The sequence below is a fragment of the Hipposideros armiger genome, unplaced genomic scaffold, assembly GCF_001890085.2.
Source record: "Hipposideros armiger isolate ML-2016 unplaced genomic scaffold, ASM189008v1 scaffold_1265, whole genome shotgun sequence".
NCBI classification, from domain to species: Eukaryota; Metazoa; Chordata; class Mammalia; order Chiroptera; family Hipposideridae; genus Hipposideros; species Hipposideros armiger.
Genome location: NW_017732615.1, coordinates 202,408 through 222,148, shown reverse-complemented (window position 1 = coordinate 222,148; position 19,741 = coordinate 202,408). Strand labels below are relative to the sequence as shown.

Sequence of the window (19,741 nt, the reverse complement as noted above, 5' to 3'; positions counted from 1 at the left end):
ATATATATATATATGGTCATTCAAATGACCAAAATATATTTCTCATATGTATTTGGTCTTCACCCATAGTTTCTGGCTCAGCTCCCAAAACCTTTGGAATGTTTTGAGCAGTAAGAGTAATACATGGGAGCATCTTTAGTTATAGTATTTGGTCTCTTCTCCTCAGTGTTCCTGAAAAGGCTTTAGAGCCATAAAGGTGCAATGGGTGTCTTACTAGTCATAACAAGCCCCTTTCTACAACTGGGTTTATGTTATTGAAGGTGACTTTTGGAAAACACCAAAGGATAGGGGCTGGTTACCAGGGGAACCAACCTTAATCAGAACTTTCAGTCCCACCCTCTGATTTCTGGGCAGGAAAGAGGGGCTGGAGGTTGAATCAATCACCAATAGCCAATGAGTTAACGAATCATGCCTATGTGACGAAGCTTCTATAAAAACCCAAAATGGAGGGGGTTTGGAGAGCTTCCAGGTTGGGAAACCACAGCAGTGATCTAGTAAGTAGTCAGACTACCTGGACTTGAGACTGGCATACTATATTGGAGGGGGTCATGGTAGCCTCTGATTCGGAGCCAGTGGGTCAGAAGCACAGGTAACACCCTGGGTTTGCAACTGGTATCTGAGGTAGAGGGCAGTCTCATGGGACTGAATCCTTTACCTATGGGATCTGACGCTATCTCTGGGTAGACAGTGTCAGAATTGAGTTGAATTCTCAGATACCTTGCCAGTATCCCAGAATTACTTTGGTGTAGGGAATCCTATACACAACCATACACACACACACACACACACACACACACACACACACACATCTTTCATGTGTTCTCTTGTCAAAGAACATATAAACCAAAAGAGGATTACAGCAAGAATTCAACAAATGTTTCCTTAAATAAACTTTAATTTAGCAAGCAGGAATTTTAAAAATTTGGTTTCTATTCTTCATTGCTGTATTCCCAGCACCTATAATAGTACCTGAGCACCAAAACAAATTATTGGATGACCTTTGAATAATAAAAGCTATTAATTATTGAAGGCCTGTTAATGTTAGGCACTTTTCAAAGACAATCTCAATTAGCCCGCCCTACAATTCAAGGAGGTGGGTGGTGTTTTCATAGATGAGGAAACTGAGTCACAGATAGGTTAAATAACAAAGATAAATGCAAAGACGTGAAGAAGGTGAGCTTTTCTGGCTTCAAAGCCTGGGCTCTTTCTCAGAGTGTACTATCCCCCTTTTCTCATGGAATGATATGTTCTCAAAGTCAAGAATGACTAAGGGACTGTCCTAAGCTCCTGCTAAAATTTCCTGTCTCCTGGACTTTCCTTTCCTCTCCATTTCTTTATCCTCTGCATCTCTGTGAAAGGTACTCTGTCTTTTTTTGGCTGGACCAATATGGAAGGGAACCAGTCACAGGAGTTTCAGTGGTCTTCTCCATTATTTGTGTAGCCCTCCATCTCTATAGACGCACGATCATAATAATAATTTTAAAAAGTTGGATTTGTTATAAAAGGCTTTCATACATTCATTCTCTCATCCAGGCCTATCACCATCCTGGGTCTAGGCAGAAATTACCAGTCGCATTTAAAACATAATACTAGCTCACATGAATCATGCACTTAATTCTGGTCAGGCTCTGTTCCAAGGGCTTTTTGTCTACCATTCCTTTCATCCTCACAACAATCGTTAGAGGTTGGTCTGATTATTATCTTCATTTTACAGAAAACCAAGGGACCTACCCAAGTTCATACAACTAAGTGGTAGGAAAGCCAGGGGTTAAACCCAGGTGGTCTGCTTCAAGACCCATTTTGTAATCTCTCCATTGTGTTGCCTGAATAATAGTAGATCCAAGAAGAGAACCCAGCTTTTCTGGCCCTGTACCAGTAAGCTGAACAATACCATGTAGGCAGCCCCCATTATAGCTTTGTCGTGAAAAGGCCTCTTCAACTGGGCTCCAGTCCTTTGGCTCTAACTCTGTTTAGTGCTTGCCATACAAGGGCTTAACCAGAGACTGGTTTTTGCATTTCTGCCATGCTCATTCTATTTCCTGTTTCTCCTATTTTATTGTCTGTTACCTAAGTCCTGCTGTGCATTTCACATTCTCCTAGCTTATATGTAGTGTCAACACGCTGTCATTGTTTGCTCTCAGCCAATAGGACACTGATGTGGCAACTTCCCAATAGCATACATGATCAATTGTTTTTAGGAGTGAGGAGGAAGGAGTCTCATGTTTCCTGTAGACAACATGGTGGCCTCGATAGGGTATTTTAAGGTTTCAGATAAGGTAACCAGGAGCTGTCAGACTTGAGTCCTGGCCCTCAGTTTTAGCTTCAACTTGCACAAAGTCCTCCTAACCCAGTTCTAATGATCCTCAGTGTTAAATCTAAGAAATAGTTCATGGTGGACAAAACACTGATATGAAATCACATCTCATAGCACAGTTCACATAGCAACTCCTGTTCTAGCAACAGCTGTTCCATGACCTTGGTTTTCATCTGTTATAAGAACCAGTTCTTCTCAGAGGCACTTGGAAATTAAAATGGCCACACACAATTATCTGTGTGACCACTGAACCAGTACTCCTTCTGGGCATATAAAAATGCTTTGTTTATGTGATCAAACTGGAAGTCTCCCTTACTGTGTGAATTTCCCCAGTTGAGCACCTGAATAAAGCTGGAGCTCCATACCAGCTAAACAGCCAGTGGTCTCATGCTACACAATCTGTATCCTGAATCTGAATCAACAGTAAAAGCCTCACCCAGCCCACATTAGGCCTTGAGGTGGTTACAGTAAGGATGGAGCCCTGAATACAGATCATCTAAATTCCTTGGCATGGCTGGGAAGATTAAAGAACAGGATGACAGGAAGGAATGTGGTGGATTTAGTATACCACTGATAAATAAAACTTAATCCCTGAAGTAAATCAGGACATGTAAACAAACACTAAATGAAATTAATTTTCAAATTTAATATTTATGTAAATTTTATACCAATCCCTTCAGACATACTAATTAAAGAATTTCTCTAAAAACACTGGGTTAATTTTAGTTGATGGCTATATCTCACAATAATGACCTTTTGTACATGTAGTTTTAGAAAACTTAATAACTAACCATAACCCCAAAGCTATCATAACATGCAAAATAATGTAAATGGTAAATTGATGACTTTGTTCTCATAAAAGTAAATAGAAGACTTAAAGGACTCAAACTATAATATAATTGAACTATTTGGCTCCACTCAGAAGAGAAAAATTGACCAGTCTTTGGCGAGCTTCCAAATTGGGTAATAATATTCTACCTACTAAGTCATTCCTTCCCTGTTTTGCAGATGAAATTTATAAATTATTCTGTACTTCTTGCCCTCCATATACGCAAAGCTTCCAAGTTCTACTAAAGATCCACCATATTTCATTTCAGTAGTGGCTATATGTCAATGGATTCTGTGTTTGTATGTAGTTAAAACACTTTATGGCATGTTTCACAAGAAAAGAGTTATGTGAGTGCATTTTTACACAGCCCAGATACATATGTTATGCTCCTATTTTAACATTACAGGTGATCAGCCAACGACATTACAGTGAGCTCTTGTTGGGATCAGTGCCAGCCCTGAAGGTGCTGCCCATGAGATATGATTTGAGGAGCTGTCAGCACTTGGACCTTCACTGGGAAGGAAGCCAGGGCTGGGAAAGCCAGTGTCGGGCTGGAGGCAGAAGCTGCACAACAGATGGTCTGGGAAGAGAGACTCCCCAGAAGTTGCTGGTCAAGGTTCGTGAGGTGGGCGAGCAGACCAGACACACGCTGGTCAGAACAAAGCATGGAGATGATTAGGAAAGAAGGCGCCTACGTTGGGACCAAACCTGGGTTTACAGATGGAAGATTCATAAGAGACTAGAGGTGGAGGGAAGGACTGGAGAGTACTGGTGGTCAGTAAGGAGTCAGCAAAAGCTGGCAAGTAGTGCACCAGCAGGGAGAGGCAAGGAGACTCTCTTGCTTCATCCCATAAACTTCTTTTGTGATTTTGGCTAGAGCAGGGGCCAGTCGGACAGTCAATCCAAGGGGAAGCCAAGCTGTAATGCAGCAGCTCTCCCTGCTTGAGGGACAAAGCCAAACCTAATCTCTACAAATTCTTCCTTTTCCAGTCTCATGCTGAAACTCCTACCATTAGATCGATCCTTTGAGCAAAGGCACTATCTATGGAAGGCCAATGTTAAGAAAATAAAACCTTACTTACAATGAAGGAACATTATTCAATTGTATAGACATATACAATTCCCCCTTAAAGAGAGAACAAGGTTAAGGTAAACGTTGATAGTTGCTGTGGTCAGGAGTATAGAAAAAATGTGATTATAGTTGGGGGCACAGGAGAGCCTCCAAAAGAGAGAATTAGTGTTTCAGCCACGCTTCACTGAACACACACACGCACACACACACACACACACACGCTCACATAGAAGCAATTGAAAATGGGTCCTTGGCTGTTCATAATTCCTAATATCAGTTATGAGAAATCGAAGTTTTTTGTTAATATATACTGTATGACATTGGTAACTTACTGAAGTATTCTGGGATTTATTTTTCTGACTTTGGAGGGGGGTGGGCAAGTGATCTTAAAGATCCAGTGTCCCTTCTATCAATTTATAACTCTTAAATGTAGCAGAAGAAGCCATCATCTTTACACCCTGAAGTGACTTTTTTGAATACCACAATGGTAGCCTGTAAGTAACAGGAAACATACCACCGCTGGAGCTTTATAATGTTGTCCTGCGTCATCGAAGTCAGGAGAAGTGGAACTTGAGCGAAGGAGGAGGCACAGCCAGCATGCCCCGGGACTCTGATAACTAAATTATTCCCCTCTCCTGCTTCAGTACTTTTCCACATTTTCTGTTTATCAGGAGCCAATCCTGGCAGAGCTTATTCAAGTTTTGCCTCAGAACCAGCTAATAAAGTACAAGGAATTAGCAGTAGGTCCTGGAGCACCAGTCTTGACAAGTTTTTCCTCACGCTCAGCTCTGTATCTGCTTTTTCTTCCCTGTAAGTAATCTCTGAGAGATGAGAGGCTCACATCTTGTCCCTTCCATTTTAAAAGTGAATAAGTGCCCAGAGTATAAAAGAACTCTTACAACTCAACAATAAAAGGGAAGTAACCCAATTTAAAAATGGACAAAGAATTTGAACAGACATTTCCCTAAAAAAGACATAAAAATAGCCAACAGGCATATGAAAAGATGCTCAATATCACTAGCCATTAGGGAACTGCAAATCAGAACCACAATGAAATACCACTTCACATCCACTGGGATGACTGTAGTAAACAAGACAGACAAATAACAAGTGTTGGGGAGGGTGCAGAGAAATTAGAACCCTCATACATTGCTGGTAGAAATGTAAGATGGTACAGCCTTTATGGAAAACAGAATCAAGGATATTCTCAATGCTAAAAGCATTAAATTTCTCTTTGGCTTTATGGTTTTTAAAATTCAAGTAAAATATTTCTGTGCTAATTTGCCAGTGAATACCAATAGCTTTAGCAAAAGGCTTTGTATCTACATAGCAGGACCTCACTATCAATTCAAACTTTTCTGCAAAATTTTTATATGCAGTGACCAGAGGACTCAGAAACCCATGTCCTAATCCAGGTGTAAAGGTACCAATTTTGAAATGTAAGGGAATGGTAGTTACATTCTGTACCCTTCCCATGCTGGCTGAAGCCAGCTTGGAAATTCAATGCTCATACAAGTTTCTATATACTATATTTCTTGGTCTTCAAAGTAGAAAGTAGAGAAAATGTTCTTTAATACTGAATAATGTTTTAATTCCACCAATGTCAGATTCGCTTCCATAATGGCAGAAGATAGTCAGATAACAGGAGTTGAATGTCAACATCCAGCTTCTTCATACTTTGTGCATCGATTGTGTGCTGAAAGGTGTTTACCCTATTTCTTTGCAAAGTCTTGATTGATGGTCAATAATATCAATAACAACTGCTTGTTAAAAGCACCACAGATTTATCCGTGCCATGTAAGATTTATTACATTGGATGGAAGTCCAATTTTACACTTGATTTTATGTGACTAATGCTCTGGGGAAAACATTTCATACATATCAGGGGTGGGGGGTGGCAGAGCATCGGTGATGCCATTTTATGAACTTCATGAATCGGTGTACCTGGGTGATGATATGAATATCACCAGTACCACTATGTAATGGACTGTACACATCTGTAGTAAAATCAGCTGTTGGTTATTGGCACTGATGAAAAGTAAAGTATAGACGATCAAAACATGGTAGATTATGTTATAGAGTCATTTCCCTTTGGAAATGGTGAGTTGTAATTACAGTTGAACCTGTGTATAATTGATCTTCCATGCAAAATAAAAAAGCCTCAGGTAGAAACTGTTTAACTCCCCATATTCACATTTATTTCTCTCTGCAACCTGCCTTGTTCCTAGGCTAGATCATGTCTTTGACGGATGTACAGTACAGTCTGGCCCCCTCACAGGTCTTTCTTAGAGCATAGGAAAGAGTGATAAGTATCTGGTGTCAAACAGCTACTTCTTAAAATGCAAGCTGCAAGCAAAGTAAGAGTAAAGAGAGGGTAAACAAAAATCTCAATAAAGCTGAATCGATGCTATCTGGCTGGAAAGTCAGCTTCACATGAATAAATCAGCAGTAAATGAGAGTTAACCATCAATGTGTCCTGGCTAATGACAGAAGGTCGCGATTCTCACGCCAAACAACAATAGTTAACATTTTACTTTAAGTACAGTTTCTTCTTTAATGAGAGCTATTAGTGTAAAACACCCATCCTGGTCCTATGTAAGGCTTATGAAAAAACAATTTTATTTGACAGTGCTTAAATCTAATCTTAAACAATACACTTTTCCAGTTCATATAGTTCTTTTTATATTTATGGTAAAAGGTGGGTCAGGTAAGGAGGGCACAGCTCAAAGTGGCCCATGCGGGGATTGAACCGGCAACCTTGTTGTTCAGAGCACGCGCTCTAACCAACTGAGCCTCTGCCACCCTCAGGTATATATTCTTAAACAGGAATACGTGTATTTTCTTTCAACCACCTTCTACCTTAGCAAAAGGTAAAGAAAAAACCGAAAGTAAACATACAGCAGATACCCGCTTATAGGTTTAAACATGTTTATGTTCTCCATGATAGACTTATAAATGTTATAGGTCTGCAGAAATAAAGATACTTAAAAATATAAAAAACAAACAAACCCTACTTTTTCTTTTAGGTCATTTCTGTCTATCAATTTTAAAATGATTATTTTGTTAGAAGGATAATGAATCCATGGCTGAGCTGATCGGACCTTACTGCCTACCTGTTGCTTGCTGGGTTCTCACAAGCAGGCAGGATGGCCCTCTCACAAGATAATCTGGCCTTCTCAGAGCACCTCCAGTGATCTGGTCCATGGAATACTCAACATACATGTCTCTCCTTTCTGTCCTGTACTTTCCTCTTTAAACTTATTTTGTCACAAGATGACTTAGGAGACAAGTGACTTAATTTCTCAGAATTTTCCTACATGAGAACTAAAAGATCTCAGTTGTTATGCCATTGTAATGCATAAGACCATCAAAGTGTGCTTTTATAGGTCATCTATTGGGTCGTCGGGAAAGTCATGATGCATTTTTGCATTGAAACACAGAAAAATATGTCATGACTTTCCAGACGACCCAATATTTCCTACGATTATCAGCAGGTAGCACAGAATAGCAGTTAAATCCATGAACTCTGGAGTCCAACAGTCTGGATTCAAACCCTGGCTCTGCCACTTACAACTGGCGTGATTTTATAACCTCTCTGTGCCCCAGTTTTCTCATAGGAGGATGTATGAATTCTGAAGGTGAAATGACAAAGTGCCTGTAAAGGGCTTAGAACACTGCCTGGCACATACCAAGCGCTCAGTACCTTTCAGCAGAAATTATAAAATACAGATTTTCAAATTTAATGATTACAGTCAGGCTACTATGGGAAACAAAATATTGGGATAGGTTGCTAATCATTAATCTTCCTACTGATTCTTTTCTTCACTCAACAACCCCTTTTCTAACATCTACTTAGTGCAGAAATGGAGGACATAAAGACATTTCAGAAACAGTCTATGACTGAGTCATTGGGGTCAAGTGGCAGATTGGAACATATGCACTTATACAGTGGGAGGGTGTTCAGTGTGAGAGCTCAGAGACGGGAGCTACGGAGGAGGGTGGATAGGAGACAGAGGCGAGTTTGGGACCACACTGAAAGGGAAGGGGACTGAGATTACGAGATCTGTTTCAGACATTCAGGTAGGGGACTCATAACCACGGGGCTGATGAGTCTCTAGAGAAGGGCACATTGAGGAGGGGAGAAAAGTCAGCGATGTTTATTCAAGACTAGAAATTCAAGAGAAGTCTTCTTGCTTTTTCAGTTTAAAATAAATCAGTGAAAACGAAGGAAACTTTCTGCAGTTCAAAAATATGTCTGTAATCAAACCCAGCTGAGGTGGGGGTGCAGCTGGTACGGGGTAACTCTACGGGATGGAGAACAGCATTAGGCTCCTGGTTGGCGGGCTGGTCTGGGGTAGAGCGTGGAGTTCAGCCCATCTGGGCGGGGCTTAGCGAGCTCAGCTGGGTGATCTGAAGGTAGTCTAAGAAACCGGTGGTGGGCAGGCCTGGTGGGCAGAAGGCAAGTGCTCAGTGGGTAAGCTGGAAGGCGGTGCAAGTCAGGGAGGAAGAGGTCATTTAGGCGGATGGGACTATGAGTAGATCCGTGGCCAACATGCTGCACTGTAAGTCAGAGAACTTAAAAAGATGGCAAAGCCAGGGCCAAACAGGAGTAGAAATTGTGATGATTTCTCTGACGATGATGTCAAGAGCATGCTGTGCACTTGGATTGTTTTCCCAGTAATCTCACTCTGAGATAGTTCTCAGTTTAAGGCAGGGGGCCAGTTGACATTTGGGGGTGAAACTGCTGTGATAACACCCCAAGGAAGTGGTTTTGGCTTTGAGATGTACTTTTGGATGAATTAGACATGCTGCTGACAAAACCTAGAGGGTCTCTGATGATCTAGTTACACTGCTGGTGGCCATTGTATAGTTTCCATGCTTAAAAACTGACCCTGTGTGTGTCAATATGAAAAATTAGCAAAGCCTGGAATGTAACAGGCAAAGCACTACTCCTTTAATTTTCACAAATTGTTGTGCTATGTTGTCACAGGGGCCACTTAGAATTTTAACCTTTATTTTTTTGCTTGTCGTTTTTTGCTTTATCAAAAGTACTTTAAAAACAATCTTATTTCTATCCACCACAAGTTAATGAGAAACTCAAGTAAGCTAGTCATTTGGCATCATGTATAAAAGCCTGAAAGTAGTCCAAAGTAGATCCGTGCAGTTATTTTTAATGACATTAGCATTACTGATGTCTAAAATCATTTTTAAGAGTTATTTACAATAGAAAGGGAAGCAGGATCTATCCAAGTCAATTTATATTCAACAGATGCATATAAATACTACAAAACCTTATATTCTTTTTACCTCTTTGTCTTTGACTTTAATATCTATTTAAAGAATTAGCATAAGATTTCAGTAGGCGTATTAGAGACATTTATCTAGAGGCCAGAATTTTAGAATAGTCTACTCTGTCTACACAAGAAATTAAGAACACTTACCTCTTTACTGACTTATTGGCTAATCATTGCCTGCAATCCTGTTCCCCAAACTTGTGTGGTACTCAAAAAGTTTTCACAACCTAAAGGTCCATCCACGGATGAATAGATCAAGACCACTAAACTCCACGGCTATTAAAACTCTTCCTATCTTTTAACAAATAGATGGAATTATTGGAATGAAACGTTATGGTTATATTTTCCTCCCACTTCCAATCCACCTACATACTTTAAAAGAGGTAGCCAAAGTCAGTGCAAAATCGTGTTGGGCAACTTCTGCCCTCCTTCCTTTCTTATACACAAGCAAAGTGAGGGACCACCTAGCTCTGCTGTGGCCACAGTCACATCAGACAGAATAGGAGCATTTGCACAAACCACTTGGTGGTGGGAGCACTGCTGGGGGAGGAAGCACTGAGCTACAGTTGCCAGTGTTCTCGGCACTTGTGTTTTCTTTTCCATCGTCATCAACTCTATTGCTTCCCTTTCCAAGCAGCTCAAGAAATGGTTGTAGCTAAAATGCAGAAGATCTAGGCAGAGGAAAGGGCTTTCTTTATGCTGCACTCGGAATGGCTTCCTCTTAGATTGTACAAGAGGCACTTGCCAGTGCCTCACTGCCCCCACTGCTCTCCAGGGCTTTCTGCTCTGGGTTTTTCTCCTGCTGGAATGAAAGTAGGACCCAGGTCTGCATCAAGTGACTGTTATCAGGGTCAGGACTAGGGTGAGAGGAGGGAGATACCCTCCTTGGAGATACTAAGGGGAGGGGGGGCAAAAACCTCAGTAATCAACATATATAATATTTTAATGCAATATTTAAAAAAAAATAAATACCAACGCAAAAAAAATCCAGGGTGAACCAAAGATCAAAATCTTAAAGACAGGGTCAGTATTACTGATGTTTCCTTTTGACTCAGGCTACAGTATGGCTCAGCGTGGCACTGTTACTGAACCTGTTTTTATTTAAAATGTTATTTTGCTCCTTGTGGGTTATTTTTGCATTTATTTCTATTTTTAAGACGTTGAATTACAATATTTTTAAAAAATCTTGATTACTGAGTTTTTGGTGCCCTCTTAAGTTCTGCACCTGAAGTCAGTGCCTAGTCTTCTGCAATGCCTGACCAAAGGGGTGAGGCCATGACCCAGACAATCATCAGTAAACACCTGACTCAAGCTGAGCCAATCAGATTCTTTCTCTAAACTTGAAAATGTAAATGAAGACACACAGAGTCACTAGTTAGATGAACTGAAATATGCTGAGTTGGGGCTGGAGGAGTCATGTTGGGCCTTGTGCAGGCCCATCCCAAGAGAGAAACAGAGATGAGAGAGCTACGGCAGATTGTATTATTTGTTCAAAATAGTCTCTATCCCCCTTCACAGTACTCTTCTCTTGTGCCTCTTTCTGTTGGAAGAATGTATTTCCTGCAACACGAACATCAGGTTTGGCCACATGACTTGTCTTAGCCAATGGAATGTAAATGGCAGTGACATGTCACACCAGAGTAGAACCTTTAAGTGCCAGTAAGTGGTTCTGCTTTGCTCTCTTTCCTCTGCCACAAGGTTGGCATATCCCAAATATGCTCTTTCAGCCAAAGTTCAAGAATAAGGAGGATGTGAAGGAGGGCCATGGCTGGGACATTGACATGAGAAGGAAAGTAGGTGCTGGTTTTGTAACTCACTGAGATTTGGAAATTGTTACTGCAGCATAACTTAGTCCAAGCTGACAGATACAGAGAGTGAACTTAAGTTTCTAGCTTTCCAGTTCCATTCTCCTTGTGAGTTGATTTTGTTTCATTTCCCATGAATTCCTCTGAGATCACCTGAGTGGGTTTGTGCTCCTTACAACCAACAATCCCTGATAAAAGTGATAAAAATAATATTATTTAAAACTATTTTGTTCTTAATCTTGTAATGAATGCTATCTCAGTGTCAAGGTTAAGTTATAGGCATATATACACTTCGAAAAGGTTTTAGATGAGAGAAGTGCAAATTGTTGTATGAGTACTGATGGGAAAGGTAAGTTTTGCCTATGCATTATCTTATTACTTAATAACAGGTAGCTGTGATCATTTTCTCTCACTTTATGCAAACTGTGATTCGACCTGAAATTCCAATAGCATATTTTCATGGCATATACAGAAAGAACAATTTCCAAAATCAAATTGAGGGGTCGAGTGGCTCAGTTGGTTAAGAGCTCGCTCAAGAGTTTGAGCTCTGAGCAACAGCGGTTCGATTCCTGGCCCAAGCTGAGCTGCCGCTGAGCTGCCAACAGATAGCAGGATGACTCAGCTTAAAAAAAAAATCAAATTGATAACAATATCTTTACTGGGAAATCTGAAAAAAACTGAGTTGTATCAGTTATCATTTTAGCTTTGTTATTGAAAATCAAGATACCTTTGTTTAATACATAAGTGAATCTTTGTGTAGCATTCTTATTCCCTGACCTTAATTCAACTGAATACTCTCTCTGGACCTATAAAGATGTAGCTCAGTTTTTGAGGCCACTTTCCAGAGTAGCCTTTGTACTGCACTTTGTGCTTTGAAAGAAGCAAAATACCCCAAGCTGGGGGATGAGATTTTCATGTACTACTTGTTGACTAGTGAGGCAATAACTTTGGTTTTATGTAAAAACTTTCTCTTGAGTCAAACTGAAATTAGTAAATTATGAACATTTAAATTATTTTTTCAAAATACCTTCACAGATATAGTTTTAGCTCCTTTACATCCTTGTGGGTAGGAAGCACAGGGAAGTTACGAGACTTGCTTACTGGCAAGCAAGTGGCAGCATCAGGTCTGGAACTCAGATCTTTTGTCAGCTAGCTCTTTTCATTATATCGCAGTACAAAGAGGGACAATTTATGTCTCTGTAACATTCTCCTTAATACTTCTAAGAATGTTTACATTGCACACAGAATGATCTGTGCTAGAAGTAAATTTTTTAAAAATTAAAAAACATGAGCATACGTACCTGTTATATTAATATTTACCACAGGAACATCTAGATTATATTGTGTTTACTGTTGATATATAGAGAGGGTGCCAAAAATATGTATACACATTTTAAGAAAGAAAAAAACTGCATTAAAATTGTAATATTTAATACACACTGATAGGGCCGATTGAGTGGCTCAGTTGGTTAAGAGTTAGCTTAAGAGCGTGAGCTCTGAGCAAAAGGGCCACCGGTTGGATTCCCACATGGGCCAGTGACGCTGCACCCAAGTTGAGCTGCCCCTGAGCTGCCAACAGGTGGCAGGATGGCTCAGCTGATGAGAGCACATGCTCCTAACAATAAGACTGTCTGTTCAATGGTGGGCTATGCCTGAACTAAGACTGAACTGGGCACATTGAGCTGAGCTGCCGCCCAGATGGCTCAGTGGATAGACCATGCGCTCTTAACAACAATGCTGCTGGTTCAATTCCTGCATGGGATGGTGACTATGCCCACCCGCAACTAAGACTGTAACACAGCACCTTGAGCTTAGGGGCCACAAGCTGCCTGCCTGGGCAGCCAGATGGTGACTGGCGCCCTCCACAACTAAGACTGAAGAACAACTTGGCTGGTCCCCTTCCCCAATTCTCCAACACTGTTTCCCTCCCCAAATTCCCCAATTAAAAAATTAATTAATTAAAAAATACATAAAATATAACAAAGATGAATACAAGTCATGTGTACCCCTGGTAGTTAACTGATTATTATTTTAGTTACATTAAATAACACATTTTGTTATTGACATATTTGATGAACTGTCACCATAGTACAAAGCAAATTTTTTCCAGAATGTTTTGAAAATGAAAGCATAACAACTGATAGTTCATTTTAAAGTATTTAAACTGCAAATCTTCATAAAAAAAAAGAAGATAAGAAATAACATTTGAGACCAGATTCAGAATGAATAGTCAGTGTTTAGGATACAAAGGAAAAGAAAATCCTTGCTCAAAAGCCAAACACAGAAGAATGGTTATAAATACATTAATGATTCAATGATTGATAAAACACATTAGTAATTCAAGGATAATGTTAAATTTTAGGAATATGAATTGTTGAAACTGCAAAGTAATAACAATGATTCCAACTGTCTAATTGACAGTGTCTGTAAAATCATTTTTTTGTATGTAGCAATTCTTTATACCAACCAAAGTTGGATAAAGGAATATAGCAAATGCTGACACTAAATAAAAACTGTTACCAGGTATTTTATAAGGCCACTTCATGCATTATTTTTCACGGATTTTGAAGGCCATATATGTCTGAAAATCATTTTAATTTGTTCAATTGACAACTAATGAATTTTAACCAATTGTTTTTAAAACCACTTAAAAAATTAACTTCAGTCATTTTGTCTTGAGTGTATAAGATAATAACTTAGTGCCCAAGGAAAATATTTATTCATGGGATGTTTTTTATCACTAGAAATGGCTAATTAATATGGTAGAATATTAATGAAAACTTTCAGGTCTAATAATCACCTGTGTTGATAACTAACTGCCCAACTTTGGGAGAATTACTTAGGGTAATTCTTTGCTCTCTTATGCTTAGAAGGGCATAAAAATTCTGGTCCATAAGCTTTTGTGGAGATAGAAGTATCATTAACCACAACATAAATAGAGTATATGAGAAAATCCAGCGTTAACACATTTACTACCATATTAAGGAGATAAGGTGGGGGGAGCAATATTTATTTTTCATGTAACAGATGATAAGTGGATGTTAAAATCTGTCATCCTTCTGCCTTATTTTTTCTTGGAAGTTTAATAATCCTGATATTGACTGAACAAAATCATACCTACTTACTATTTTGGGGAAAATGTCCAAAAGATCAGGGAATAAGTGGTCTTTTTTTTCTTTTTAAATAAACCAACATAACCCTCCTAACCTACTTATGTCATGTCTCAAGGGCTTGAATATTATTCTTTTTTAGCAGACATCCAAATTTCAAGCCAGTCCACACCACAGTGTCTACTTACACTTTCATTAGCGATAAAACAAATGGTTTAACATTTCAAATCTACATGGGGCTAGACAGATTTAAAGGTTGCTTTTAGTCTTAATGAAGTATAGGCTCTTCTTCACAGAAAAATAAGCTGTGGTTTGACCATCCTAATTAGTGTGTGGCTCTAAGTTCTTTTTCTAGACAGGGTGATTAATTTCTTAGTTCCAAGGATAGTTTTGTTGGGCAATTCAACATAGGCTACAGTTGGCTGTTTAAGAGTGAAATCATAAAATGAAATAACAATTGGCCAGGAACTAAATTTTTGAAAACTTTCAAAATTAAGTGTCATTTAAAAAAAATAAATTGAAGCGTTTTCAAAATAATGGCATGTGCCTAGTGGGGCTCAGATTTGTGCAGAATTAAATCTCCATTAGGACTAATGTGGTTTAACAGGTTATATGTGAGAACACAAATGACTGTAAACATGGGTCACATTCAATTAATACTGAGTGAGAAAACCTCCCTGGTTGCTGAAAATGGTGATTTTTCTTTTTCTTTCTGTAAATAAAATACCAATGGCTTCTCTCAAAGGCTAGCCTTTCCAGTCTCCAGGGAATGCTGGGAAACTGGAGTGGGACCATAGCTGAGGCCTGAACATCATCTTTACTGCCTGCCTTATCCTTATTCTTGGGCTTACAATTAAATGATGTGAAGAAACCCTGCCTAAAATAATCCTGAACCCCTGTCCTGCTCTTCACACCCCCAATTAAGTGGATTATTTAAAAAGTAGAAGTCAAATTTATGCATATCTCCTCAAGAGTGGTTCCCTTCCTTCCAAGGGTATGAGCATAACATAAAGTTCTTTTTCCTCTTGCAGATTATTTTCCAGTGGAGGGTGGGGGTGGGGATGGGGGGGAAGTGGAGGGAAGCAGTAGATATACAAAAGTAACATGATAATTAAAATATATAGCATGCCTGGTAACTAGTAGTAGTAGTGGTGGTAACTACTACTGAGAAAAATAAAGCAGGGAGGGAACTAAGGAGTGTCTGAGATGAGTGGCAGCAATTGTGGAGGTCTCACTGCAAAGAAGATATTTGAGCAAAGATCTGAAGGAGGCAAGAGAGTAAGCCAATTGGATATGGGTATAAGATTTTGGGGAAGAACATCTCAGGTTGACCAAACATCAGTGCAAAGGCACTGGGGCCAGAGGTGCCTGGTGCTGGTTGGGGAACAGCAAGAGAGACATTGTGGCTGGAGTGGGGAGGAATGAGTGGGAGAAAATGAAGTCCATGAGGCCAAAGGGGAACAGGTCATGTAGGTCCTGGTGGACCATTCAAAGGACTGTGAGAAACACGGGGTATGATTAGAGAATTATGAGCAGAGGAGTGGCATGACCTAAAACGTTAAAGGCACTTGAAGCTAGCTTTGGTGTAGGCGCCATCAAAAAAGACCGGAAAGATAAATCTGGTAACAGGTGTCTCAAAGTTTGCACAGACAAGTACCGAAAGAGGAAAAGGGTTGACTCCTAGACAAATGGGCGTGTGGGTGGTTGGAAGGAGGGGGTGAAGACACCCGTGAAGACACGCTCGCCTAGCCTTCAGGCCACAACCACGCAGAAACCACCTGCCCTGCTGATATTCCAGCCACAGGTGGATTAGGATCGCACCCTGCAAGCCGTGTTGCCAAGGCGACCATAGGATTTCCCCACACCCATTCCCCACTCCTCTGCCTCCTAAGCGCACGGCACCTCCACCCGAAACCCCTCTAGCAGGTTCGCAGGGTCTGGGCGAGCGCGGACTCATCAGTATTCCTCCCGCCGCGTTTCTCCCGCCCTGGCTGTGACTCACGGCGCCTGCCTATCTAACAGCTCCAGCCCCGGGCGATCGGCGCCACCCAACCTCCCCCGCCGCCTCCCCGAGGACCACGGCCAGAGCCCCGCAGCCAGCTCTGCGCTGGAGGGGTACTGTCGGCCCTAGAGGAGCACTGTCGGCCTAGGGCACTGGCGCTGCTCTACCCAGTTACGCAGCGCTTTCCTGCATGCTGGCCCTTAGCCGCAAGCCGCAGCGGAGAGGGGGCGCCCTGCGCCTACCTCGCAGGCTGCGCGCCCCGGGAGACCTGCTCTAAGGCACCCCCGCAACAACTCTGTGGGGATAGTCAACTCCCCCGTGCGCGGTTTAAGATCACCCTTGGATTCCTGCAATGCACCAGACGGGGGAAGCAAATATTGCAGGCACCTGCATTGCGCCCCGGCTTGGGATGCACTGTGCGCAAAAGAAAAGGACTTTATGCTGCAACACCGGAGGATCCGAGGCGCTGGGAGTTAGGAGAGGGTTTTCTTAGGACTCACCTTGTGCAGTTTCCACATAGCCCCCAGAGCCTTGACTTCGTGGCTGGAGTGTTTGCCCTCCTCCAAGCACTGGTAGCACACGGGCATCTTGCACTGCACGCAGTACATGCTGTGGTTCTCCAGCTCGTGGTCTGTGCAGGTGGAGACCTTGCGCGGGCTCAGACGCCGGCTCACGCGGCCCTGGGCTGGGGGCACCAGGCGGTGCTTGGCTAGGGGCCCCCGGGGTGGGTGGCAGCGCAAGCGGCACGGATCGCAGTAGAAGACATCGCACTGTTCGCACATGACCGTAGCCTCCTTGGGCGCCTTCTCGCAGAGCTGGCACTTGAGGGCCGCGGCTTTGCTCTGCTGGTAGCGGTCAATTACCCCTTCCAGGACGCGGTTCTTGGGGAAGCCGCGGAGCCCCCGGTCATCCAGGATGAGGCTGCGGTGGCACTGGGGGCAGGTGATACAGGAGTTGCGGGGCACTGGGGCCAAAGCCGGTGACAGGTGGGTGACCGGTGGAGGCATAGCCGGGGGGAACACGCGGACGCCGTTGGGGGACTTCTGGCACGGGGTAGTCGGGGCGCTGGCGAAACCTCCGTAGGAGCCATAGCCGCTGTCCGCCTCGCTATACAGGCTCATCTTGTCCAGGTCCAGGTAGTCATAGTCGGAGACCCCGGAGCCTGAGGCCCGACGGCTCTGGGGGGACTCAGACTCTGGGGTTTGTACCAGGATGTTGCGGGCGCACGCCTGACATAAATTGTGAGAGCAGGGCAGGATGATGGGCTCCCGATAGAAGGACCCGCACACGGGGCATTTTAACTCTTCTTCCATCTCTTCCATGGGGACCCGGCTGGGAGCTAGGCAGCGGCGGCTGCAACGGGTAGCTGAGCTGGCGAGGTGGCGACCGGCCTGTCGTGTCCAGCACCTTGGCCAGCAGCTGCGGCGTTGGCAGCGGAGGCGCCTTCCCGCGTAGCCGAGGCGCGGACTCCCTATGAGACGCTCTCTGCGAGCTAGGGAACCGAGGCGCCGAGCGCCAGCCCGGGACCGCCCCTCCTGCCCGCCTAAGTCCCGCCCAGGCTTGTAAACAGCGGCCAATTGGACGGCAGCGAGAGAGCGAAGCTCTTATTGGCCATACGTCCCGTCCTTCTTCTCTCCTCCGCAGGCCACGGGGGGTTTGGAGGACTCTGAAGATGGGGGGAATCTTCGCTCCCCGCTGCATGATCTCGGGAGGGGGCTGGTGTGCGTTGGCGAGGGTACCCGGAAGGAGGAATTAGGCGGGATGACTCATCCCTCGCCCCGCTTCCTTCCGACCTCCGGTGCCGTCACCCAGGAGCAGGGGGCGTGAGAAACCCCTGCCCGCAGCGAGTGGGCTGGCGGAGGGGCTGGTGCTTCTCGCCAGCAGTCTGCGTTTGGCTTCCATCTATGGTCTCCGCGCCGACCTTATCCTTCCGCTGCTGGCAGCCTTGACTGGCCCTCACTCAGGCCTAGGTTTGTGTGTGGCAGCCGGGCTTTTTTTGTCCCCCTCATGAACCTCCTGAAGCCGGTCCCTGGCGCTCCCCCATTCCGGGAGTCTGGGGGCGCCGGGCAGGAGCCCTGGCAAGAGCTTCTTAGCGTCTTTCCCTCTCAGTCCCTGATGCCTAATGATATCGATTTCCTAGAGGTTTAAACCAGGTGATCTATGTAAAGGGCTCAGTGTATTAGTTCAAACCTGTGCCCCATTCATCTCCCGCTTTCACGTCAGCTTAGCCCAGAGGCTTCTTACCGTCCGGTGTGAACGTGCCTCGGTCCCCTCCTCACCCTCCCTGCCTCCCAGAGCTGTGTCCTCACCCCGCTCTCAGCGTCTGAGCTTCAAGGCCAGCAGGACCTTTGGTTCAGCTGTGGCAGGAATGGATTGCCCATTTCTGAGGGCCCACAGTTGAGTAGCTAACTACCTCCAGATGAATCACGGTGTTAATGAAGAGCCTCAGGATTTGACTCCAAACGGCATTATTCAGCATCACGTGATCTGAGCATTTACCGCAGCTTAGAATGGTGGGCTTTTCCTGTTTCCTTAAGTTATGGGGGGGGGGGCTTCCTAGTGTTCTCATATATTAAGCACCCTTCTCCTTCTCTTCAAACATTGCTGGAGATATCTGGTCCTGCCGCTTGCCTGCAAAAGTGTTGATTTCATGATAGAGAACAAAAAGAAAGAAAAAGCTTTTGAGTCTAGTGACATTCTATGGTAGTAAATTATTTGAAATAGTACATGGTTGCCTTTTGCTGAGCGATTCATGAAATAAATGACAAAAACTCTTTTAAAGTTCTAAGAAATCTTCTAATTTTTCATCTTCCAAAAAAGAGATAATTTGATTATATGCAGCTACATTTATAATTTAATATCACTTTACTGCCCAGAAAAAAAAGGACTTTTTATAACCTTGCCCTTGGAAAAACATCCAATAAACTAGGTTATCCCTCCAACACTTCCTTCAGTAACAATGAAAACAGCAATTGGTCATGGGGGAGTTCTCATTTTTATTTAAAGTTATGTTAATCACAAATGCTGTACGATTTACTTTCAACCTGTCTTTTAGCTGGTTGAGTCCAGAGCATCTGTTTACATGGAATTTCTTCATTTGGGTTTGGAACAATTTCTGTATCTACAGGATATATCTAATTTAGGGGTCCCAAGAAAATTGGCTAATAACGAGCAGGTAATTCTTAAGAAACTGTTAGAAAGAATTGTCAGTGCCACTCCTAATTTACAATCCTTTTCATGACTTTTGTATGCATTTGGCCAAAAGTCACAGTAAGCTTGGGCCAGGGCTTTGGACATTTCAAAGTGAGCAGCTGT

General features: G+C 42.8%; 1 protein-coding gene across 8 annotated transcripts in view; it reads right to left on the bottom strand.

The window, feature by feature from the left end:
• TRIM9 (tripartite motif containing 9) overlaps window positions 1-18,349 on the bottom strand; it is a 112,119-nt gene extending 93,770 nt beyond the window's left edge. For 5 of the 8 annotated variants that reach the window (XM_019633243.1, XM_019633244.1, XM_019633245.1 and 2 more), the window contains exon 1: window positions 16,927-18,047. In XM_019633243.1, coding sequence (XP_019488788.1) covers window positions 16,927-17,748 — 822 coding nt within the window. In that variant the 5' untranslated portion in view covers window positions 17,749-18,047. Of the gene's footprint in view, window positions 1-16,926 lie in introns of all 8 variants that reach the window. The other 3 variants (XM_019633251.1, XM_019633250.1, XM_019633249.1) reach the window with 2 other exon arrangements.
• Window positions 18,350-19,741: the final 1,392 nt, after the last annotated feature.